The following is a 24,948-nucleotide window of genomic DNA, read 5'->3' on the forward strand; positions in this document are numbered from 1 at the left end:
AGCGTGTCCTTCCCACTAGGTGGCAGTAAAGACCTTTAAAACAACAAACAGATATTAATATTTCGATTCTAAGAATAAAACAACAGAAGTTCAATCCAAACTATTATACATAAAAATAATAATTAACATAATTTAAATGCCATAAATAACATAAAACAATTTTATATTTACAGGTTTTAGTTGCACATGGTAAAATATATTCGTGTGGATTAAATAGCTGTTTTTTTTTATTCCACAACCGAGGAGAAGATACTGATATTGTCACAGATACACTTACAAAGACATTTACAAGACGGATGGTGTCATGGCAAACTGGACACCATGAGGAAAGGTCGGCTAAAAAAAAAGAACTATTCATAATTTTGCATTTTCTATCCTGTAGGATTTGCACAAAAATACACAATCATTTCAGATTCTCAGGAATACCGTAATGCACAAACAATGTTCAACGGCATCGTAAGGATGGTGTTAAAAGATGGATTGATTCAGGTTGGACACTGCTGAAGGCCAAGCCACTGCAATTATATCAGTCCTCTACTGAAGATTTTTTTTAGCTGATGCAGTTTCCATAGTAATTTAACAGCTTTTATCTAAGAAAGTACCGGTCTGATCAAACTGAGAACTAGAGATCCCCTTCGGGAACACTTTGGGAATGCCCCTGCATTGTCCGTGCTCTGAACCACATGTGAAATCTGACCAATAGGCGAGTCATGATGTCATCGGCGGGCGACGTCTCGTAAACCAAGAAGCTAAAAATGGCTGCGAGATGGTAGAGACCCCAGCTTCTGCTCGTTCAGGTAAGTGCTGTTTCTCTGTGTTTTTTCTGATCGAGTGATGGCTTGCAGGCAAAAATACCGTGAATGTGTTCATCCGTGTCCCCGTTTCATTAGGGCGAAGGATACGCATGATTGGTGCATTGTTTGCTTGGAATGGAGCATGCACAATCGGCTATCGAGGGAGACGATTGCTCGCATTGCAGCCGCATGGCTATGCGCACACTTCGCTCCCGGAGCGCTCTCTTCGAGAGGAGCGTGGTCGTTAACAGGTTCCAGGAGTCTAAAAAGCAGTCGGCTGCATTTCAGCAGTACCTCCCTCGCCGATCTCGTGGGGCTGTTCGAAGACCAGAAACACCAGAAACACCACCCGATCTCCACGGGTAGGGCCTAAGGGCCCCAGGCAATGCTCTAGGCCCAAGAAGGAGCACGATGACCTGAGGGTCACCCTCGCCTCTAACAAAAGGTCTGTGGTGCGTAGATCCTGACAGTCTACGGTCGGGGGATGGTGTAAACCTCACGCTACGGTGCCCGTCTCTCCCCTGCACCACCAGGAGGCCAGGGCGTTGACTATGCCACAAGATGTGCTTCAGAGCACGGCCCTCCTCCAGCGGATGTCTCCCTCCACTTCCACCCAAAGTCAGATGGGGGAGACCTGCCACCTCATATGAGGCGTCATAGGCCGCAGTACGCTACTCCGTCCGTTCGGGTCGAGGAGGCCGGTCTGTCAGCCCTGCCACAAGGTTTGCTTCAGGGCGCAGCCTCCCTCCAGCGGTTCACTCCCCATCTTTCCACCCATCACCTCCTCCCCGGTTTAAAGGGTTGTGTCCCACCCTGGTGGGGCATGAGCAGGCTCTGGTCATTGAACAGGAAGTGCGCACTCTCCTGGGGAAACGGGCCATCAAGGTGGTTCCCCCCTCAGTTCGAGAGTCAGGCTACTACAGCCCGTACTTTGTCGTTCCGAAGAAGGATGGTGGGTTGCGTCCCATTCTAGATCTTCGCTCCTTGAACCGCTCACTTATGAGGCTCAGGTTCAGGATGCTTACCCTCAAAGAGGTCGTGACTCGGATCAGGTCCGAGGACTGGTTTGTCATGATAGATCTAAAGGACGCATACTTTCACATTTCCATCCCTCCTGCACACAGGAGGCTCCTGAAGTTTGCTTTTAATTACCAATATCGGGTCATCCCGTTTGGCCTAGCACTCTTGCCCCGCACCTTCACGAAATGAGTCGACACAGCACTGACCCCGCTGTGGCTCCAGGGCATCTGCATTTTGAATTATATCGATGACTGGTTGGTACTGGCTCATTCAGAGCACCAGGCGGTTCGGCATCGAGATGTCGTTCTCGCATGCATAAAAGTGCTTGTGTTCAGACTGTACACCGGCAAGAGTGCGCTTTCTCTGGTACAGAAAACCACTTTTTTGGACGTGGTTTGGGACTCGACCAGGTTGCGGGCTTGGTTGTCTCCTGCCCAGATCGAAGTCATCCTCATCGCAGTCAGGAGGGCAAGAGAAGGCCAGCCACTCACTGTGAGGCAGTTCCAGAGGCTGCTGGGTCTCATGGCAGCAGCGTCCAGTATAATTCCACTCGGCCTCATCCACATGAGGCCCCTCCAGTGGTGGCTCCGGGCCAGAGGGTGCTCCCCCAGGGGGAATCCGTATCATACTATCAAGGTCTTGTGGCGTGCCCTTCGAGCCTTGGATGTATGGAAGGACCCAACGTTTCTGTTGGTGGCCCAGGGTCTGTGGAGCGGCCCACGTCTCTCGTGGCACATAAATTGCCTGGAGATGATGGCGGTGTTTTTGGGGTTAAAACACTTCCTCCCAGACCTGAGAGATCGCCATGTGTTGGTCCGCACGGACAATACTGCGGTGGTCTCATACATCAACCACCAGGGGGGCCTCCGGTTTCGGCCCTTGTACAAGCTAGCACAAGAGATCCTCTTGTGGTCCCGGGACAGACTCCTCTCAGCCGTTTACATCCCGGGACAGTTGAATGTCAGAGCAGACACCCTATCGAGACAGGGGCCGAGGCCTGGGGAATGGCGACTCCGCCCCGAGGTGGTGGAGCTGGAATGGCGGAGGTTCTACAGAGCCCAGGTGGATCTTTTTGTGACCCGGGAGACTTCGCACTGTCCCCTCTGGTTCTCTCTCTCTCACCCGGCCCCGTTGGGTCTGGATGCCATGGTACAGTCGTGGCCGAAGCTACGCCTGTACGCCTTTCCCCCAATCGCGCTGCTCCCAGGAGTTCTGTAAAGAGTTCGCTGGGATGGAGTCCGTCTCCTCCTGGTAGCACCTTGACGGCCGGGCAAGCAATGGTTTGCAGATCTGGTGTCCCTTCTCGAGGGCCCTCCATGGGAAATTCCTCCCAGGAGGAATCTCCTCTCGCAGGCGGGTGGAACCCTAGGTAACCCCCGCCCAAGTTGTGGAGGCTGTGGCTGTTGCCCCTGAAGGAGCACAGTTCGTAGCAGCTGGTCTCTCTCTACCGAGGTAGTGAAGACCCATCTCCACTCCAGAGCTCCCTCCACGAGGCGGTTGTACGCCGCACGATAGTGACTGTTCACATCAAGGTGCGAGCACCGTGACTTGGACCCAGATAACTGCCCGATCGGTTCAGTTCTGGAGTTTTTACAGGAACAGTTTGCCGCAGGGTTAACCCCTTCAACCCTAAAGGTTTACGTGTCCGCCATTGCGGCATATATCACCCCGCCTGAGCCCTTGGCCGAGGTGGCCCTTAGATTTCTGTCGGTTAAGCTGCCTTCCTCTTGGTTATTTCCTCCCTGAAGAGGATCGTGGATCTGCAGGCTCTGTCCGTGGCTCCGTCCAGCTTGGAGTTTGCCCCTGGCATGGCCAGAGTGTTTCTCTACACAAAAACTGGGTACGTACCTAAGGTGCCTTCGGCTCCCACATGACCTGTCATTTTACAGGCATTCTGCCCTCCTCCGTTCGTAGCCCCCGACCAGGAGCGACAGAACCGACTTACCTCCACAGGACAAGTCCGTGGAGGAAGTCCGAGCAGCTGTTTGTCTGCTATGACCCTAATAAGAAGGGCTTCCTGGCCAATAAGCAGACGTTAAGCAGGTGGGTAGTGGATGCTATCGTGTTGGCTTACGTGTCCTCTGGCCTCCCAGCACCACTCGGGGTCAGAGCTCACTCCACCCGGAGTGTGGCAGCCTCTACGGCCTGGTCCTAACCCTAACCCAGGTTCTATGACCTTGACCTTAGAGCCACCCCGGGCTCCATTGCCCTACGTGCAGGTGCTGAGGCCCTCACACACTAGGCAGGGTCTGGTCAGTGTGGCGTGATTGGACACTTGTTCCCAAAGCGTTATGACGCAGCTCGATTATGGGAACGTCTCTCGGTTATGAATGTAACCCTAGTTCCCAGAGGGAACGAGACGCTGCTTCTCCGTGCCACACTCCCTGCATCCCTGGGGCGCTTACCTTCTCTCTTGCAAAAGCTGGCGTCTCTACCACCTCGCAGTCATTTGTAGCTTCCTGGTTTACGCGACGTTGCCCGCCGATGACGTCACAATTCGCCTATTGGTCAGATTTCACATGTGGTTCAGAGTATGGACAACGCAGGGGCCTTCCCAAAGCGTTATGACGCAGCATCTCGTTCCCTCGGGGAACTAGGGTTACATTCGTAACCCAGAGACGATGTTTACTATATATAAGCGGCATCAAGAACATCTTAAATCACATTTAACGATCACTTTAAAAAAATTATGGCAATTAAATTCACAGCCACAAGAGGGATACATAAATAACAAACATTATACTTTTCCAAGTGACTTAATATACACCGACCAGACATAACATTATGACCTCTCCTTCTTCCTCTTTCGGCTGCTCCCATTAAGGGGTCGCCACAGCGGATCATCCGTCTCCATACCCCCACTGTCCTCTACATCTGCCTCTTTCAAACCAACTACCTACATGTCTTCCTTCACCACATCCATAAACCTCCTCCTTTTCCTTCCTCATTTCCTCCTTCCTGGTGGCTTCATCCTCAGCATTCACCTACCGATCACATCAACATTGAGGACAAAATGTTCTCTTGCTGACTAATGTATTCCACCCACTAACGGGTGCCATGATGAAGAGTTCATCAGTGTTATTTACATCAGGGTCATAATGTTATAATGCCATAATGTTATGCCTAAATGGTGTAAAGCATGTATTCCTACCTCACAGCCAGGGAACACAGAAGCCCCACACCCACGGAAGCTTCAGACCCACAACAACCCTGGCCAGTATAAAACATTTGAATATAAAATTTTTATGCAATAAATTTTACTGAATGGTTCATATTAATGTAATACATAATACATAATATCGTTATACGTTAAATAAAAACTTAAAATAAAAACGTAAATATAAACACAATATCATTTAACACTGTCAGCAAAAAACTGTTTCAAACCAACTGTTCTGTAAATATCAGAGAGAAAAATAAGTTTTAAGTCGAAATAAAAGCTGTACATCATATGAAATCTAAGGATATAAGGGGGGCATCTATTGTTGAACGAATATGTTAAATACTGAAAAGAAAAAGACAAATATCATCATCACATGATTTGATGAAGAGAACAGTTTTTGATCTGCTGATCTAATTTGCTGATGAATCCCGCATCATAACAAAACAGGAAATGACTTAAAGAACGAATTATAAAAGGAGGAAGATAAACAAAGGAAACTCCAACAGAAGTAACGGAGAAGAAGTGAAGTGAAGCTGAATTTCATTCCAGGATGAAGATTCTTCTAATCTTCACTATATACCTGATGTCAAGTCAGATATTCTCTGAAATTATTTATTCTGCATTGTGAGAATATCACAAATATGATTCAGTCTTAAATGAGATTTTCCAGTAAACTGCTTTGATGTGATTGGTTATTCAGGAGGCAGCGTCATTATATTCTCTAATATAAAATGGTACACACATGACAGTAAATATATTTGTAAGGTGGAAGGAAACAACTGCAGTGATATAATACGTGCCGACACCAAACGCCACCAAGTTCAAGATGGAAGATTCTTGTTGTACTCAAGTTAAAAAAAATTCTTCTTAGTATTGATCAGAAAGCTGAATCCACAGGATGCAGGAACTTACAGATTTGGATTTGGGAATCAGAACAACTCTACTGTGAACCTAAAAGTGTATAATAGTGAGTAAAATTCTAATATTTTTTTAATTACTAGTACAAACCATAAGAAACCACCACAAACCACAAGGTGTTATTATTACCTACATGAAATTAAAGATTTATTAAATAATTATAGAGCTAGTATGTTTATAAACTGTGTTAAATGAACTGGTATTTATTTATTTATTTATTTTTCTTTGCTTGTACAACAGGTTCATCTTGTGGGGTGCCAAAAATAATGAATGCTTTTCTTGGACAGAATATAACCATCACCTGTAAATATCCAGTGCAGTATGAGAGAAACTACAAATATATAAACACAGTGAATTTTGACAATAATATTTACAGAATTCTTGATACTAACACAAAATCTCAGAACGGCAGATTCTGCATTACTGATGATAAAAGTACTAAAGTTCTCAGTGTGAACATCAGCAATGTGACAGAAACAGATGAAGTATTTTATTTACTTGGCGTGTGTAACGGAGAGGGGGTAGTCGGATATTATTCCTACTTTGCAGAGATTTAGCTTCACATAATAGGTGAAACTTATTTTTGTAATACATTTAAATACAACCTAAACCCTCATCTTTTTTATGATCTTTTAACAAGTATTCATGTGCCATGTGCCATGTATTAAAAACAACAGAACGAATGAGCACAACTCCTCAACCAACAACACAGGCGACCACCACAATGAAATCAGCAGTACTGACAGAAACTCCGACTGGTGCAGTGTATTTCAGTAAGCATTCACTTTAAACATGCACAAGCACTAAACATGTATGTATAGATTAAGAATTCTTTTAAGTCATGGCCTTGAGCAAGTAATGTATCATGAAATGTTGGAATTTGTTATTTTAAATACAGTGGGATTGAGCACAATCATTCAAACAATAACAACAACAAGGTCCAACAACATGACAAAATCATCATTGCAGAAAGAAATCCCATCTACAGTGTGTTTCACTAAGAACGTCTCTAGGTTAACCCTAGTTCCCCGAGGAAACAAGATGCTGCTTCGCAACGCTTTGGGAACGCCCCTGCATTGTCCGCGCTCCAAATTGCGTTTGAAATCTGGCCAATAGGCAAGTCGTGACATCATCGGCGGTCGATGTCGCAATGACCAGGAGCTAAACAATGGCTGCGTGGTGGTAGCGACACTGGCTTCTGCACAGAGAGAAGGTAAGCCCCACAGAAATGCAGGGAGTGTGGCACGGGGACGCAATGTCTCGTGCCCTTCGGGGAGCTAGGGTGACATACATAACTTACAGACGTTCCCCATTCGTGAACTTTGAGCTGCGTCGCAACACTTTGGGAACGAGATGTCCAATCATGCCACACTGACCAGACTCTGCCTCATGTGTGAGGGCCTCAGCACCTGCACGTAGGACAGATGAGCCCAAAGTGGCTCTGAGGTCAAGGTCATAAATCCTAACAAAGGTCAGCGGGGTGGACCAGCCCGCAGCGTCGCAAATGTCCTGGAGTGGAATTCCAGCGGACCAGGCCGTAGAGGCTGAAACACTCCAGGCGGAGTGAGCCTTGATCCCAAAGGATGGCATCCACTACGCACTTGCTTAATGTCTGCTTGTTGGCCAGGAATCCCTTCCTATTAGGGCCATAGCAGATAAACAGTTGCTCCGCCTCCCTCCATGGACTTATCCTGCTCGCACTGGACACAGCCGGTTCTACTTCTCCTGGTCGGGGGCTAGGATAGGAGGAGGGCAGAATGCCTGTAGCACGACAGGTCGTGCGGGAGCCGTAGGCACCTTAGAAACGTAACAATGTTTTGTATATAGAAACGCAATGGGCAAATTCCAGGCAGGATGGGGCCACGGACAGAGCCTGTAGATCCCCGATCCTATTCAGGGAGGAAACCGCAAAAAGAAAAGCGGTCTTCAGGTACCTAAGGGCCACCTCCAGTCGCCACAGAGGAAACATGTCACCAGAGGGTGCCTACCCAGTGACTGTAATATAAGCCGTGATAGCAGACACGTAAACCTTCAGGGTCGAAGGGGTTAACCCTGTGGCAAACTGTTGCTGCAGGACTCTAGAACTGAACCAACCAGGCAGTTAACTGAGTCTAAGCCGTGGTGCTCACACCATGAACAGCCGCCACCTTGCGGCGTACGACATCCCCGTGGAGGGAGCTCTGGGATGGAGTAGGTCTCAACTACCTCGGCAGAGAGACCAGCTGCTACAAACTGTGCCCCCTCAGGGGCAACAGCCACAGCCTCCACAACTCCAGGCAGGGGTGAACCAGGGTTCCGTCCGCCTGCAAGAGGAGATCCCTCCCGGGAGGAATTTCCCAAGGAGGGCCCTCGATGAGGGACACCAGGTCCGCAAACCATGGGTTGCCCGGCCACTGAGGTGCTCCTTCCCGGCCTGCATCGTGTGCTTCGTGGCCCTAAGGGTCGATTGAGCAAGCTCCACTACCAGGCAAACAACGCACCGATTGTACGTATCCTTCCCCGTAATGAAATAGACACATGAATGATGAATACAACGTCGCTATTTTTGCTTACCAGCCATCACTTGAACAGACTCAGTCAGGAGATTAGTGTTTTATTCATTCACATCTGGAAGTTTTGGAGCTAAAACAAAACAGCAGTTTTTCTGTTCTGTATTTTCTCCAGTTTATTTTACCATCATCAGTGTATGTGTCTGTGTGTCTCTGCTGCTGATCGGAGGATTTTTATGGATGATCTACAAACTGAGATGCAAGAGAAAGCAAGGTAAAAATTTTGTAATTTAATTGAAGTAAAAGTTTAAAGACACACTTTTAAAATTCAAATACAAATTTTATTTGACACAAATACATTTATACAGAGTATGACATATAATGAAATGCTGACTGTCTGACTTGAGAAAAAATACAATATATAGATAAAAATAAAAAGAGTAAAGTACCGTAATTACTGGACTATTAAGCGCATCCAAATATAAGCCGCACCCACTGATTTTTATTTTGAACATAAATACGCCGCACCTGTCTATAAGCCGCAGGTGTCTACATTGAAACTAATTAACTTTACACAGGCTTTAACGAAAGACAGTGTCTGTTACACGGCTTGTATCTAAACAGTAGCCGACCAAGAAAGTCATTGTTCACTGTCTTCCTCCTTCCTTTCACAACAATTTCTCTCGAGAGTTTAAGTTTTGGCATCGACGTGCGTTTAAAAATCACCATCGGTGGAAGCTTTTCTCCCGATGCCGTGCAGCTCAGAACACAGGTGAAGTGCGTTATTTATTATCCCTGTTGACAGTCCGAGTGAGCGGCAGGTCAAACGTCAGAGGAACCTCATCCATATTTATGATGTGGTGTGGGCCGATTCAGTGGGAGCGCACCCGATTTAATATAAAGAGTTTTATTGGTTCACCTGAACCCATTCGGCAATTTCATTGGTCTAATATTATGGGGCTCAGTTTTTTGGCTTGAAGTTTATAAAACTGGAAAAAATCCATGAAAAATCCATAAATTAGCCACTTCATTGTTTAAGCCACGGTGTTCAAAGCGTGGGAAAAAAAGTAGCGGCTTAAAGTCTGAAATGTAAAAAAAAATTAAATAAATAAAGTATGAAAGTATATACAAACATAATCTGACCATATAGTATGGAAAGGTTAAGAATAAAAATAAATTATATATATGTATGTATACTTTTTCTCATTTATTACAGATTACACTTTTCCATTGAAGAGTAAAGCAAACAAACCAGTGAGTAACTTTGTGTGTTGTGTGTGTGTGTTACTTTGTGTTTTCTTGTGTTTTCAAGATATTGTGTAACATTAACTTCTTTACTGCCCTGCTCAGTTGTGTTTTCAGTGCTGTGAAAACATTAGGTGACAATAATCATTATTCTTGTGCTTTCAGGTTACTTCTAACTTTAACACTGATTCAGCAAATGTGTACGAAAGCAGTGTGAACTCCCTATGAAACTGTGGCAGTACACGAAGCACTTCCTGACATCCTGTTTTAACTGTTGAACTCTTGAGCTTGATGTTCTGCTCTGACTCATAGTGGCTCGTAATAGGCCAGCACTCAAGGGCCTCTTTCTCTTCGCTTCTTTATAGGACTGTGACTTAAAAAAAAAAAACGATGAGCTCAAATCGATTCATGTTAAATCACATTTGCAATTTCTGCAGGACTGCTTGTTTCTCTCTCTCTCTCTTTCTCTCTCTCTCTCTCTCTCTCTCTCTCTCTCTCTCTCTCTCTCACTCACTCTCTTCTTTCTGTTTTTGCTTCTTTTAATTTTTACATTATGTGATTATATAAAGTCATGCTGATTATGAGAAAGCTATTGTGAAACATTAAATCAATGAATCATTATTATTGCGGAATAATGACATTAGTGATAAAACTGCTTTTTAAAAAATATTTGTAATCATTTATCGTTATTATTTGATGCTACCATGCTGTATTCTGTGCTGTTATCAGATGCAGTACAACAGTTGAATTATGAACCAGCATTACTAACCAAGCTGATAACAAGGAAAATAAAATAATATTAAAATGATATTCTTGAAAATATTCTGCATTGCTTGTTTTTCCATCAATAAAAAGAGAGAATTTTGGTCTGCTAAATGTAAAAATCATAGAAGATTCAACCAGATGGAGCTTAATTCCTTACTGGATCAATTTTAAACAGTTAATTTGAGTAGGATTTTAACAGATAGCAGACCAAAATTTTATCTTTGTATTTTTTTCTATGTTTTTTGTCAAATAAGTACCTAAATATTAATAATAATTTTTGTCATTTTACCAAAAGATTTTGTGTATATATATATATATTTATATATATATATATATATATATATATATATATATATATATATATATATATATATATATATATATATAAATTTTTGTTTCTTCTATATGTATTTTATATCCATTAAGGGCCAGAATTCTGAAATGATTGTTATTATAATTATTGTTGTTTAAAACATGGTTGGGTATCCAAGATAAATCAGTATATCATTCCCATCACAGGCTTCTTGTGTTTTACCCCTTTTATAATACAGTTTTTCTGTATTATTTTCTGTTTTTCTTTGGAGCATTTCTCAGATCAGAAATGAAATTCTCAAAACTACTTGTTCAACCTCCACATCATTTAGTCATTTATGCTCATCATAAGAACATTTCTCGTTGCTTTGATCAAATTGTGAATGCTTTGGTACATCATTTAATAGATTGTGTACAAGTGTCTGTTGTTTCCTACACTATTAGTTGTTTATGTCATGTTGATCAAAATGTATTTTACTGGTTTCACCTAAATGGTTTTAACCCCCAACACATTTAGGCATCAGTTCATTGCATAAGTCAATAAATGCAAAATGGTTAAACTAGTTGTCAAAATTTGTCAAGCTCTTCTTCTTCACAGATCTATTAAACTTTTTTGGTAAATGTGTCTTGAATTGATGAATTGTGCAGATGAACCTTGAATGTCACTAATGAAGGGGTGTGTTCCCTTTCAGATCAACCAATAATCAACTAGTTCTCTAAAATAGGTCAAGGCTGAATCTCGTGAACCTTTACTGTAATTGGCGAGTGTATATAAAAAGAGCAAAACACAGATTTACAATTGTTGAAAATGGATAAGCAACTAGGAAATGAACATGGTCGAGAGCCTAGAATAAGGATGCATGCTGAAAGGTTAAGAAGGCAAAATAGAGGAAGAGGAAGAAGAGGCCAGAGACGTAGACCCATTTCAGATGAAATTAGAGCTACTATTGTGGACCATGTTGTCAGTCATGGCCTCACAATGGTATTGCAAGGGATGAGATCTGTTGTGATGTGGATGAAAATCTGTGGCCCGACAGACTGGGACGTCAGGGGGTAGAGACAGATTACACTGTATAGTGGGGCATGTGCAGTTCTGCCTAAGAAGTGTTTCCTATGTTTACCTTTTGAAATTTTAATTTGTGTCTTTTTATTTTCTATCACAATGACATTATATTGTCATTTTTTTGTCAGTCCACTAGTAACGAACAATAAAAAAGTGTGAATCCTGTCCAGTCTCTTACAATCAATATCCCACATACAGTAATGTGTAAATTTGTTCATTCATAGTTGCCAATTCAGCCTCGTGCATTTTCAATACTTGTAATCCAAAACATTGCTTACATCAGGAAATACTAAAATAAAGCATTGTCAGAGGTTTGCAGGTCGGAAGCCCCCCTTACCAGCTGGATGATCAGCTCTGGTTGTCCACCCAAGATCTGCACCTATCCAGCCCGTTCCGGATCATCAGGGGGGACGTGGCCTATCGGCTTGACCTTCCTCCTCGGTACTGCATTCATTCGACCTTCTACGTGTCACTCCTGAAACCCTTCACACCCCCCACCACAGAGCACCCTGAAGTCACCATAGATCCTCCTCCCCCGGAGATGCTGGACCAGCCGTCGGTATACTCTGTTTCATGCCAGCCACTCTAACCACCCCGTACCCCGCAGGCATCCCAGCCGAGTTAGGGTGTCGAGAGCCACCCATAGAGGAGGGGGTAATGTCAGGGAACCACCAGCCACACCTCCCTCCTGCACTCAGCACACATTTGCTACTCTTCCCTTTATAAATCCCCGTTCCCACTCGCTCACCGTCCGATCTACGATTCACACTAGCGATCATCCCTGGACTTCCCATGTTACGGATTCTACCTGTTTTCCAGTTTGTGCTTCTAAAAAAAGCTTCTGTCTCGTGTACTAAGGCTAATAAAGTGTATTGACTGTATTCTGTTCGCCGACTCTTGATCCGAGTGTGACAGCTTGGTCCCTGAAATGAATACATTTTTTTTACATGCTGTACTTCTTTGCACATCTAAATATATTTACACTATTTTTTTAATACCGCCTTATCTCTATATAATACATTTTCCCACATCTTCTCTTGTTTCTTTTTATCCTATTCTTTTACTATTTACTCAAGGCACATTTTCTGAGTGGCCGGACATGTTTTAATTTAAAATCTACAAAAAAGAGAAAACAAAAGTATAAATTGTTCATAAAAAAAAGCTTAACAATTGTTTTGCACTGTTTGGGTCGACCCCTTTCCTCACAATGTCCAGCTTTTTTTGAAAAGTCCAACTTATAAATACCCTTGTAAGTCTATCTGCAATCAATTCAATTTCTTCTCCTATATCAGCCATTGTGGAATGAAAAAACAGCTATTATATCCAAATAAATATATTTGAGCTTGTGTACTTTGCTCAAGATAGCTAAAGTTAGTTAGTTAGTAACTAAAGTTAGTAATCTAAAGATAGTTAGCAAAATCTCTTACTATCCAATGACAGGACGTGAAAATGCTGCTAGAGGGCCATGGAGTCAGCAACACATCTGATTTATTAGTCATGATCATCTCTTGCAGTAGAAATATTTATGTAGTGATTTTTCACAGTTTCTCATGTAATGGAATGAAATAATATATTTTTTCTTTGTCAGAAAATATCGGCACATTCTATCAAACTCTGACTGAACAAGGTGCAGGAGTCTAGTTCAAATGTAGAAGTAGTTTTGCTTCTGTCACCATTTTTTTTAAATGAAAGTGAAAAATGTGAACAAAGGAATAATTGTGGGTTTTGGATGACTGGCAGCAACCTTAGCTTGAGAAATTATGCTGACCACAGAGATTTCTTGTATTTGGCCTCTTATGAACCTCCATATGTTTGCAAATGTATTACACAATCATAGTTTTACTCTTGTTCAAGTTATAATGAAATAATTTTTTTCTTTCTTTCTTTCTTTCTTTCTTTCTTTCTTTCTTTCTTTCTTTCTTTCTTTCTTTCTTTCTTTCTTTCTTTCTTTCTTTCTTCCTTACTTTCTTCCTTTCTTCCTTACTTAGATACTATAGCAGATTGCATATATGTCTGCTTTGCACAACAGCGCATCGTTTCGCATTTTCTTTTAGATAAATAAAAACACTTTCCAGTGGAACTTGTGTATGTATTTATTAATTTATTGGTTGATTGACTGATTGATTGATTGTCTTCTTGATATAAAAGCCAAAGCCTGTAGGTGGATAAATATGTGTCATGAGATTAAAAGTTACATTTATGTAGTTTCCTGAGTTATATGTTACAGTCTGGGTGTATTAATGATAAAACTAAAATACTGAACTGAAGTAAATCAGTGGCAGGGTTACACTCTAATCCTACGGTCATTGACCTGGTTAATATTTCAAAATCTACTATTATATTGTGAGGTGATTTCTATTAGGGAATTAATCATTTCTTTGTCCTGTATTCACTCTCTTTCTTAAGATTTTACTTCTTTCCTTTCAGGATTAAAATCCCTGATTCACAATCCTGTTGTCAGGCTGGTAGGCATACACGCATGTTATTTAAAAGTGCAGTTAAAGCAAAGATATAATGCTAATTATTAAAACAACAAACAATACAACAGCAAACAATATATAGACTATTTCACGGAAGAGTAAATGAAACCAGATTATTATTGAGAACCAGGATAACTATCAGAATATTCATACTTGATAATGACAAGACCAAAACACAGAACATATACAGGGTGGTGCAGGGAAATGGGAAATTTTGGAACTAGGAGTTAGCAACTCCGGGGTGTCGGCAATTGTTTGTAATCAGTGTGACCTAATAACCCAAAGCTCCCTTTGTATCCTTTGTATAGCACTCACACTATAAGCATTATTAGAACATGTTCTACAGTGACAGCTTGTTGCACACCACTTCACTGCTCCATTACAACAAATGGCAAGAGGTTCTAAACAAGATCGCACCGGTTCCAAACAATTGCAGAAGATAAAAAGAGTTTACAGCCTGCATTCACACACACCCACACACACACACACACACACACACACACACACACACACACACACACACACACACACACACACACACACACACACACACACACACACACATACATATCTAGTTTAACACAGAAATAAATTTTCATAGGAAATTAAAAGTCAGATTTCTCAATCACTGGCAACTGGTTTGGATTTAATTCTGATCTGTATTGCTGATGAGTACAACATTGTTACCAAAGAGGAAGTAAGTTGAAGAAACAACTTATAAAAGCAGAAAGAAAGTTAAAGTGAGCCACAGAAGGAAAGACAGAGAAAACTGCAAAAGAAGCTGAATTTCACTTCAGGATGAAGATCCTCCTTATCTTCACCCTCTACCTTATCTCAGGTCAGTTCTTTATTTAATAATGCTATGTAAAGTTATTCATCCTGGATTGGAATCGCAGTAGGGTGACAGACATGAAAGATATTTTTTTTGATTGGCAGGTGCAGTACACTGCGCTGATGTGTTCGGCTTCTCAGGAGGAAGCGTCATTATGATCTCTGACATTCAGTGGAATCCAAACCATACTAAATATATTTGTAAGATGAGCCAAAATGAGTGCAAGGATCTAATACGTTTTAACAGCCAAAGTATCCATGTCGGGTACAAACGATTCTTGTTGTATAGGAACACAGCAGGATCTTTCTTAGTGTTGATCAGGAAGCTGAAGCCACAGGATGCTGGAATGTACAGATTTGGAGTGGAGGATCAGAGCAACTACACTGTAAACCTAAAAGTTCGGAATGGTATGAAAATATATTGCTTCATTCAGAGATCCGTGACTAGAGGTTGACCGCGGATTTTACCGATACTGATAGCTAGGATAGATCATACTTGCTGATAACCGATTAATCAAACAACAGTTTAAAAAATGTACAAACATAACACTCTATGTAACATAATATTAAAATTTATTTAAAAAAAAAACAGTACTGAATCATAAAAATTTGCTAAATTAAATAAATATATTCCGGAAGTCAGAAAAACTTTCGGTAAAGATTTATAATTCAACAAATCTAATTGGCAAATTAATTGGCAAAACCAATTCATCGTTCAACCTCTATCTATAACACCATTCTGCCCATCAAAGGCATAATAATAATGATAATAATAATAATAATAATAATAATAATAATAATAATAATGTATTACGTAACAGTTGAGCTTATCAATTTAATAGTAATTTATTTTCTTTCTTGTTTGTTTAATTGACAGATGCGTCTTGTGGGGTGCCAAAAATAATGAACGCTTATCTTGGGCAGAATATAAGTATCTCCTGTAACTATCCGGGGGAGTACGAGAAAAACAACAAGTACATCATCACAGTGGACGATGAGGTTCATGTTAAACCCGTTATTGATACTCAAACGATATCTGAGAACAGCAGATTCTCCATTTCTGATGACAGAAGCGTTAAAGTTCTCAGCGTGTGAGAGAAACGGATGGTGTATTTTATTTATTCGGCGTGTGGAGTAAAGCAGGGACAGTCGGGTGTTACTCCTACTTCGCAGAGATTCAACTGCATGTAACAGGTGAACCGATTTAGAAGTTTCGATGTTTTACAAGTAGAATTCTTTCACTATCACAAATCATTGCCCTTTTTGATTGAATATCATGTAACCGAAAATGTGTCATGGATTTTTTTTTTTTTAACAACAGGAACCTACATGACAACCTCTGCAGCACCGAGAGGAAACCCATCTAGTGCCGAATACTCCAGTAAGAACTTATTCATTATAGTATTCATGCTAAATTATTGTGCTACAGTCAGAAGATTGGTGCATTAGAGTCAGAGGATGGGTATGTTAGAGCTCCACACTAATATTACATCATCTTCATACGTGATGATACATACATGAGTTCAATTTAAATGTTCATGTAAAAAGATGATGTGTTTGGACCAACAGCTCTGCATCTTCTTTTTTTTTTCTGCATCCAGGTTCATCTGCCGTAATCAGTGTGTGTTTATGTGTGGCTCTGCTGCTGATCGGAGGATTTGCATTGATGATCTACAAACTTAAATGCAAGAGAACACATAGCAGTACAAGGTAGTGTTTCCACTCTCTCTCTCTCTCTCTCTCTCTCTCTCTCTCTCTCTCTCTCTCTCTCTCTCTCTGTCTCTCTCTCTCTGTCTCTCTCACTTCTTTTTATATTGTCTGTTTTTGAATAAAAAAAAGATCTGACAGCTAGCATTACATGTAGTTGTATGTTTTTGTCTAGAAAGTGCTTACTGTCCTCAAAATGTCTTCTGTAACTTGTAAAATGCTTTTAAAAATTGCCTATAATTCATGTTTAAAATATATCTTTTTGTCTTTTTTTTGTGTACAATTACAGTTTCCACAATTTCATCGAAGAGGAAACACAATGAACGAGTGAGTGTGATTGTGTCAGTGTGGATGTGCGAACGTTGGAATTGCGACTACACAATTCTTAGAAGTGTATTTCTGCTTTTTAGAATATTATCCAATTATATAACATAAAGAGCAAAACACAAAGAAATATTCTGGAAAACAATCAACAATGGAATGGCACAACACTACGTTACGTGAGGTGGAGTGAATACCGCCGCTCTTTATCTTCACATAATATTTTTAAATCTAATAAAATCTCAGACAGCACAATATCACTACTTGCAGCCAGTCACATTCTTCAGTCCTTCGTCTGAATCCTGAACATCTCTCATCCAGAATGAAGAAGTTCATGCTATTTTGATCCTTTGACTTCTTGTTGAACTTCTATTGTGATCTGAGATGCTTCATAAGTAAACTGTTTTCTTATTTGATCATTAATTTTTGTGATATTTGTTTGATAAAGGTGCTATAAAATAATTTTCTTTTCTTCTTCTAATTACTACTGTCAGCCAATATTCCAAATCACTTATTCAAGTTATTCTACACAGAGGTGGCAAAAGTACACACATCCTTTACTTAAGTAGAAGTGCAGATTCTCATGTTTTAAAATATTTGGGTAAAAGTTAAAGTACTGATTATACTTTTTTACTCAAGTGAAAGTAAAGAAGTTTTGGCTCTGACATGCACTTCAGTAAAAAAGTAGTTATTACTTCTACCTGTTTTAGTGTCACGCTGGTAACTGGACCTCACATCATGTTAATATTAGGGCTGTCAATCAAATAAAATATTTAATCGCAAATTAATCGCACATTTCTATCTGTTCTAAATGTACCATATAATGATAGTTCCTGTTTTTAATACTTTAAGCAACATAAACATGGAGAAATATGGATGCAACATAGAGCATGAAGACAAAACATTTATGAAAATGTTTTAAAGTAATAATGGTGGTTTAAATTACGTAAATCATCAGGACACCAAACGGAACCTTTGCTATGTTTCCACACGGACAGTTAATTAGGTGATACCGGAGAAACTGCACCTCTTCAAGTCAAGTCAAGAAGCTTTTGTCATAATCATACCATCATAATCATAATCATTTTGTTGTTATTAAAAGTGTGTACAAATAAAAATAGACAGATTTGAATGATGTATTGTTTTTATATGTATGATCAATAAAGACAGTAAAGCGCCACCCAGAGGGTTGATTGTGTAAATCATGGCGAATTTGTTTGATTTGAGACTTGCCGCATAAATAAAACAAAAATTTACTGATTAAAAATATTTTTCGGTGGGGTTTATTTATTTATCTAAGTAAAGAAAGGACGTCGTGAATACATGTATGTTTTGCTAAAGGTTTTAATTTCGCCTCTTTTATATTTAGTTATTTGTTTATGTATTTTTTTTTATTTTTATAAAAATGGTAAAAACAGAAATGCGCGCTGAATTGATAGCGCTTTAATAAAATGTAATGCCTTTTAAAAGAATTAGAATTTTGACAGCCCTAATATGTATATATATATATATATATATATATATATATATATATATATATATATATATATATATATATATATATATATATATATATATATATATATATATATATATATACACACACACACACAAAACGAATTAAAAATGTTAATGATATAAATGTCTATTTTCATTATATTTAAATTAAAATAAATACGTTAAAAAAATTATAAATTATAGGACTAGACATTGTTATTTGTATATATTACTGGATGGAATATGTGAATTTACCACTAGGGGGCAGTAGAGGGATTCCAAGCAAAAAGCCTTGTGTTTTTCGATTGAAAAAAAAATTACCCTATATTTCTAGTTATTTATTAAGAAATTATATCAATACAAGCATGCTGTATAATTAACATTGTGAATGAGGAATAGATAGAATGCAAATGTTTTAGTTTGTGTGTGTATATGTATGTATGTATGTATGTGTGTGTGTGTGTGTATATATATATATATATATATATATATATATATATATATATATATATATATATATATATATATATATATATATATATATATATATACACTGGAGATCAAAATTAGAGAACAATTTATAAACAATTGAACAATTCTGAAATAATGTCATCTGCACTGCTCAACAGTTGAAGGAGTTTTTGTCCTGTCTATACCATGCTACCAGAACACCTTTTCCTCAAAATAACTAAGGCATTTCCAAAAAAACATTATTTTGCAGAAAACACACTGATCAAAATTAGAGAACAACAATGACTGTAGCATGGAAAAAGATTACAACAAAATTTTCTGAATGCTACAACAGTCAGCAATTAGTAGGAAGTGTACAGGCCTCTGCTCTGAATGACTTCAGCACATCTGCGGCCACAGGACAGCACTAGTCTCTCACACTGCTCTGGTGTGATTTTGGTCCTCTCTTCTTCCAGTCTCCTCCACAGTTCGGTGACTGTAGTGGGTTTCTTGGCCATAACTTTGTCACCAAGGATTTTCCAGAGGTTCTCTAATGGGTTGAGATCAGGACTCTGGGCAGGCTATGTCATTATTTCAATGTTTTCAGTTTCAAGGAACTGCTTTACCCGTTTTGCTGTGTGTCCTGCATGAACATTGCGGGCTGATTGGGTGATGAACGCAGGGAAGGAACCATGTGTTGTTGAAGAAGGTTCTGATAAACATTTGCATTCACTCTGCCATGTAGCTGTATAAGAGGCCCCAATTAAACTTGCTTTCATCACTGAAGTAAACTTTGGACCAGTTCTCCTCTGTCCACACAACATGCTCCTCAGCAAAGCTTAGTCTAGCCTTTTGATTTTTTCTGCTAATGAGATGTTTGGTCACTGCAGAGTGGGCTTTCAGTCCAAATGCTCTTAAACGTCGAGACAGATCCTTACCCTGTTCAGCGCTGAACTGGTGAGCAATTCCAGCTGCAGTGTGAAAACGATTGCCCATTGAGATCCTTCCCAGTATCCTGTCCTCTCTTGTATTTGTCTTCCGTGGACGACCAGCCTTCTTGGCAGACTTGAATGAGTTTGTGATGTTGTAAAGAGTCAATATTATTGAAATCACAGATTTGGAATGACCAACTTGTCTTGCTATGGCTGATAGGGTCATCCCTTTGGCCTTCATCTGGACAACCTGCTGCCGGAGGCTTTCAGTCACTTTAGAACGGCCCACCATCTTGCAGAATCAGTGAAACTGGAAGTTAGGCTGCCAGTTAAATAGGGGTTGACAGATAATCAAGGAAATTAACACCAGGTACCAGATTAACACCAATAACTGGGAGGTGTCTGAAAGTGTTCTCTAATTTTGATCAGTGTGTTTTCTGCAAAATAATGTTTTTTTCGGAAATGCCTTAGTTATTTTGAGGAAAAGGTGTTCTGGTAGCATGGTATAGACAGGACAAAAACTCCTTCAACTTTTGAGCAGTGAAGCAGACATTATTTCAGAATTGTTCAATTGTTTATAAATTGTTCTCTAATTTTGATCTCCAGTGTGTGTATATATATATATATATATATATATATATATATATATATATATATATATATATATATATATATATATATATATATATATATATATACACTCCTATATATATACTAAAATGATGTGGAATTGATGAAGAGTGGAAAGTCAGTAGGACAAGGTGACATACCAGTAGAAGAATGGAGATGTTTAGGAGAGATGTCAGTGGAGTTTTTAACCAGGTTGTTTAACAAGATTTTGGAAGGTGAGGGCATGCCTGAGGAATGGAGAAGGAGTGTGCTGGTACCAGTTTTTAATAATGTGCAGACCTGCAGTGACAACGGAGACATAAAGTTGTTCAGTCACACCATAAAATTATGGGAAAGAGTAGTGGAGACGAGAGGTGACCATCTGTGAGCAACAGTATGGCTTCATGCTGAGGAAGAGCACCACGGACGCAATATTTGCTTTAAGAAAGTTGATAGAGAAGTTAAGAAGGAGTTACATTGTGTGTTTGTGGATTTAGTGAAAGCCGAGAGAGGAGTTGTGGTATTGTATGAGGAAGTCTGATGTGTCAGACAAGTATGTGAGGGTGGTGCAGGACATGTATGAGGACAGTGTGACAGCAGTAAAGTGTGCAGTTGGAACGACAGACTGGTTTAAGGTGGAGGTTGGACTGCATCAAGGATCGGCTCTGAGCCCTTTCCTGTTTGCAGTGGTGATGGACAGGCTGAAGGACGAGGTAGAACAGGAGTCTTCATGGACTATGATGTTTGCAGTTGATATTGTGATTTGTGTTAGGGAGTAAAGAGCAGGTTAAAAAGAGCCTGGAGAGGTGGAGGTACATGCTGGAGAGTAGGGGAATGAACGTCAGTCGTAGTAAGACAGAGTACATGTGTGTGAATGAGAGGGTGGACAGTGGAGTGGTGCGGTTGAATGGAAAAGAGGTGGTGAAGGTGGAGAAGTTCAGGTACCTGGGGTCAACAGTGCAAAGTAATGGAGAGTGTGTTAGAGAAGTGAAGAAAAGAGTGCATGCAGGGTGGAGTGGGTGGAGAAGAGTGATAGCAGGAGTGATTTGTGATAGAAGAGTATCTGTGAGAGTGAATGGGAAAGTTTATTGGACTGTGGTGAGACCTCAGATGTTGTATAGTTTAGAGACAGTGGCATTGAGTAAAAGACAGGAGGTGGAGCTGGAGGTAGCAGAGCTGAAGATGTTGAGATGTTCATTGGAAGTGACGACAATGGACAGGATTAGAAATGAGTTTATTAAAGGGACAGCACATGTAGGACGTTTTGGGGACAAAGTAAGAGGCACGATTGAGATGGTTTGGACATGTGCAGAGGAGGGACATGGAGTATATCAGTAGGAGAATGCTGAGGATGGAGCCACCAGAAGGGAGGAAAAAAGGAAGCAGATGTAGAGGACAGGGCGGTATAGAGACAGATGATCATGATAATGGGAGCAGCCGAAAGAAGAAGATGAAGAAGAAGAATATAATTAGTTTTGACATAAACAAATATAAAAGTGGCGAAATTAAAACCTTTATTCATGTCATCCTTTCTTTACCAAAAAATATATATATATTTAATCACTAAACATTTGTTTTACCGATGCACCAAGTTTTAAACTAAGAACCAAAATCGCCCATGATGCACACATCCGGCAAATACAACCGTCTACATTTTGTGTGTTGATGATTTACGTAATTCAAAACACCGTAATTACTTGACAACATTCACACGTATATTTTGTTGTCATGCTCTCTATTGAGTTTGGTTTCACTAATAATAAAACATTTGCATTAAGCATCCATATTTGTCCATGCGCATGTTGAATAGAGAATAAAAAATGTGAAAAGTATTAAGGTACAATAAGAACAGATAAAAATTTGCAATTAAGTTGAGATTAATCATGAGTTAACGAGTATGTGTATATATATATATATATATATATATATTTATTTATTTATTTGTTTTATTTTTTTTCTATCCTGAGTTCGGGTAACTGTGAACATTTCTATACATGGTTTTCCCATGTCTGTGAGGTTCCCTTCCAAAAGCATGATAATTCATGAACTGGTTACTTAAAATTTCTTCTAGGTGTAAATGAATGTATGAATTTGTGTGTATGGGGTCCTCAGATGACCTGATGTGGTGGTAATCCTACCTCACACCAGGTGTTTCCAAGATTGACTCCAGATCCTCCAGGATAATGCAATCACTGATGAATAATGAATTTTTATTTATGATGAATGAATAAATGAATAAATAAATAAATAAATAAATAAATAAATAAATAACTTATGTGCTTATGAATGCTATTTGTGAATAAAGTTCTCTCTTGTGAATGGCGCATTCAATAATCTCACTACCTTTTTCAAACAAATATAGTAATGTTACCTCTTTTGGTAAACACGTGTATATCAGTAAGATCTGTGGGTGGGTTATATGTAAATCAGCATTGCTGAGGAATACAGCAAAAATTAGGAAATGGCTTTACAAGACAGAATTATAAGAGCAGCAAGATATCAGACAACAAAGTGGACTCAAGGATCAGATGAAGTGAAGTGAAGCTGAATTTCATTCCAGGATGAAGATCTTCCTTGTCATCGCCTCTACCTGATTTCAGGTCAGATTTATTTTCTTTAAGAGATGTATATGAAATGATTTAGAGAATCTTAAAAGCTAAGTGAGGTTAGGATTATGAATAAGATTTTCTTTCTTTTGACAGGTCAAGTAACCTGCTCTGATGTGATCGGTTACTCAGGAGGAAGCGTCATTATATTCTCTAATATAAACTGGCACGCACACGATAGTAAATATATTTGTAAGGTGAAAGAAAACGACTGCAGGGATATAATACGTGTTGATACCAAATACAAAGTTCAATACGGAAGATTCAAGTTGTATTTAAGCACAAAAAAATACTTTTTAGTATTGATCAGAAAGCTGAAGAAACACGATGCTGGAACTTACAGAGTTGGATTGGGGAATCAGAACAACTTCACTGTGAACTTAAAAGTTCATGAAAGTGAGTAAACATTAAACGTTTGTGGTAGGACATTTTTGCATCACCCACACAATAATAATAGTTTTTTTTTCTTCATATAATTAACAGGTTGAGGTTTTGCTGGTCCAAAAATAAATACTATTCATCTGGGAGAGAATATCACCATCACTTGTAAATATCCAAAGGTGTATGTGAAAAACTACAAATTGATCTACACAGTGGATGATGCCACTGTTGTTAAAGAGATTCTTGAAACTAAGAAAAATCCTCAGAACGGCAGATTCTCCATTTCCGATGACCGAAAAGCTAAAGTTCTCAGAGTGAACATCAACAATGTGAGAGAAGCTGATGAATTAGTTTACTTATTTGGAGTGCACCATGATGAGGGGGCTGTCAGATACAAAACCTTTTTTGCAGAGATTCAGCTACATATTGCAGGTTTTTAAATATTTGGAATAGAACCTAAAGTCAATACGTTTCACACCTACGCCTTCAGTTTTTCTTCAAAAAGTTTGTTTCGTAAATGTGTTTGTGAGAGTATCTGCAACCACATCCATTTCTTCTCTTCTGTCAGCCATTGTAGAATGAGAAAAAATATATTAAATCCACAGCAATATATTTGATTTTGTGCAGGTTGCAGCTTGTGCCGACGTATTTAGACACCCGCTAGCAGGCTCTGAAGTAAGCAACTTGCAATCTGATTGGTTAAAGCAGCTGCTTCAGGCAGCATAGATTTGAATTAATAGGATGCCCCACAGTGATGGTCTTACGGCAATTCCCCTTGACACCGGCCAATGTCAAATCTGATTGGATAAAACCTTTCGAATCGTTTCGAATCGATTGAACGGAAATTTACACTTTCCAAAAGAGAAATTCAAATTCAAATTTTATTTGTCACATGCCTTTTCATACAGAGTATGACATATAGTAAAATGCTTTTTATGACTGTCCAACTGCAATGCTATGAAATGAAGAGCATAGACTATTGGGAATAATTTAATTCATGGACAAAAATACATTAAAACATAAGTCAGTGATTCTGATTATTATTGTCTGGTGGTCTAGTGGTTAGGATGCGGTGCTCTCACCGTTGCGGCCCGGGTTTGATCTCCGGTCAGGGAACCGACCCCAGCCATTAGGGTTGCACAAGCCTTAGTCCCGGTCCCAAGCCCAGATAAATGGGGAGGGTTGCGTTAGGAAGGGCGTCCAGCGTAAAAACATGTGCCAAATCAAACTTGCGGATGATCCGCTGTGGCACCCCCTAATGGGAGAAGCCGAAAGAAAGTTTATTGTTTAAGCTTGCAGAGAAGATCTCGCTGGCCCTGATGGACCACCACTGCCTAAATCTTAACACTTAGCACTGTCTCTTTC

General features: G+C 39.8%; 1 protein-coding gene and 2 long non-coding RNA genes across 7 annotated transcripts; all 3 read left to right on the plus strand.

Annotated features, from left to right (window-relative positions):
* Positions 1 to 721: 721 nt before the first annotated feature.
* On the plus strand, positions 722 to 10,449 carry LOC310714954. The gene is made up of 4 exons (XR_014530168.1): positions 722 to 797; positions 8,560 to 8,658; positions 9,601 to 9,638; positions 9,795 to 10,449. It is a non-coding gene; the product is annotated as an uncharacterized lncRNA (long non-coding RNA).
* Positions 5,649 to 6,818, plus strand: LOC310714956. The gene is made up of 4 exons (XR_014530187.1): positions 5,649 to 5,944; positions 6,136 to 6,465; positions 6,573 to 6,668; positions 6,794 to 6,818. It is a non-coding gene; the product is annotated as an uncharacterized lncRNA (long non-coding RNA).
* A 4,443-nt stretch (positions 10,450 to 14,892) lies between the features above and the next one.
* On the plus strand, positions 14,893 to 18,288 carry LOC310714940 (uncharacterized protein). 5 transcript variants are annotated; one of them, XR_014530166.1, is made up of 7 exons: positions 14,893 to 15,087; positions 15,186 to 15,488; positions 15,958 to 16,274; positions 16,402 to 16,461; positions 16,682 to 16,790; positions 17,077 to 17,114; positions 18,067 to 18,288. XR_014530166.1 is itself a non-coding variant. In XM_083521035.1 (6 exons), exons 1-5 carry the CDS (start codon positions 15,048 to 15,050, stop codon positions 17,108 to 17,110), a joined length of 546 nt encoding a protein of 181 aa, XP_083377161.1. In that variant the 5' UTR covers positions 14,893 to 15,047; the 3' UTR covers positions 17,111 to 17,114; positions 18,067 to 18,288. The 5 variants fall into 5 exon arrangements, 3 of the variants coding, with proteins under 3 accessions (XP_083377161.1, XP_083377162.1, XP_083377160.1); XR_014530165.1 differs by having other exon boundaries at positions 17,077 to 18,288; XM_083521035.1 differs by lacking the exon at positions 15,958 to 16,274.
* Positions 18,289 to 24,948: the final 6,660 nt, after the last annotated feature.

Source organism: Silurus aristotelis (genome assembly GCF_946808225.1).
Source record: "Silurus aristotelis genome assembly, chromosome: 19".
Classification (NCBI taxonomy): Eukaryota; Metazoa; Chordata; class Actinopteri; order Siluriformes; family Siluridae; genus Silurus; species Silurus aristotelis.

Bases quoted from the DNA above. Each gene is read 5' to 3' on its own strand.
- LOC310714940 (XM_083521034.1), top strand. From the start codon at position 15,048: ATGAAGATCCTCCTTATCTTCACCCTCTACCTTATCTCAG. The intron at 15,489-16,401 runs GTATGAAAATAT...TTTTAACAACAG, and splicing joins AAACCTAAAAGTTCGGAATG to GAACCTACATGACAACCTCT. The intron at 16,791-17,076 runs GTAGTGTTTCCA...GTACAATTACAG, and splicing joins AGAACACATAGCAGTACAAG to TTTCCACAATTTCATCGAAG.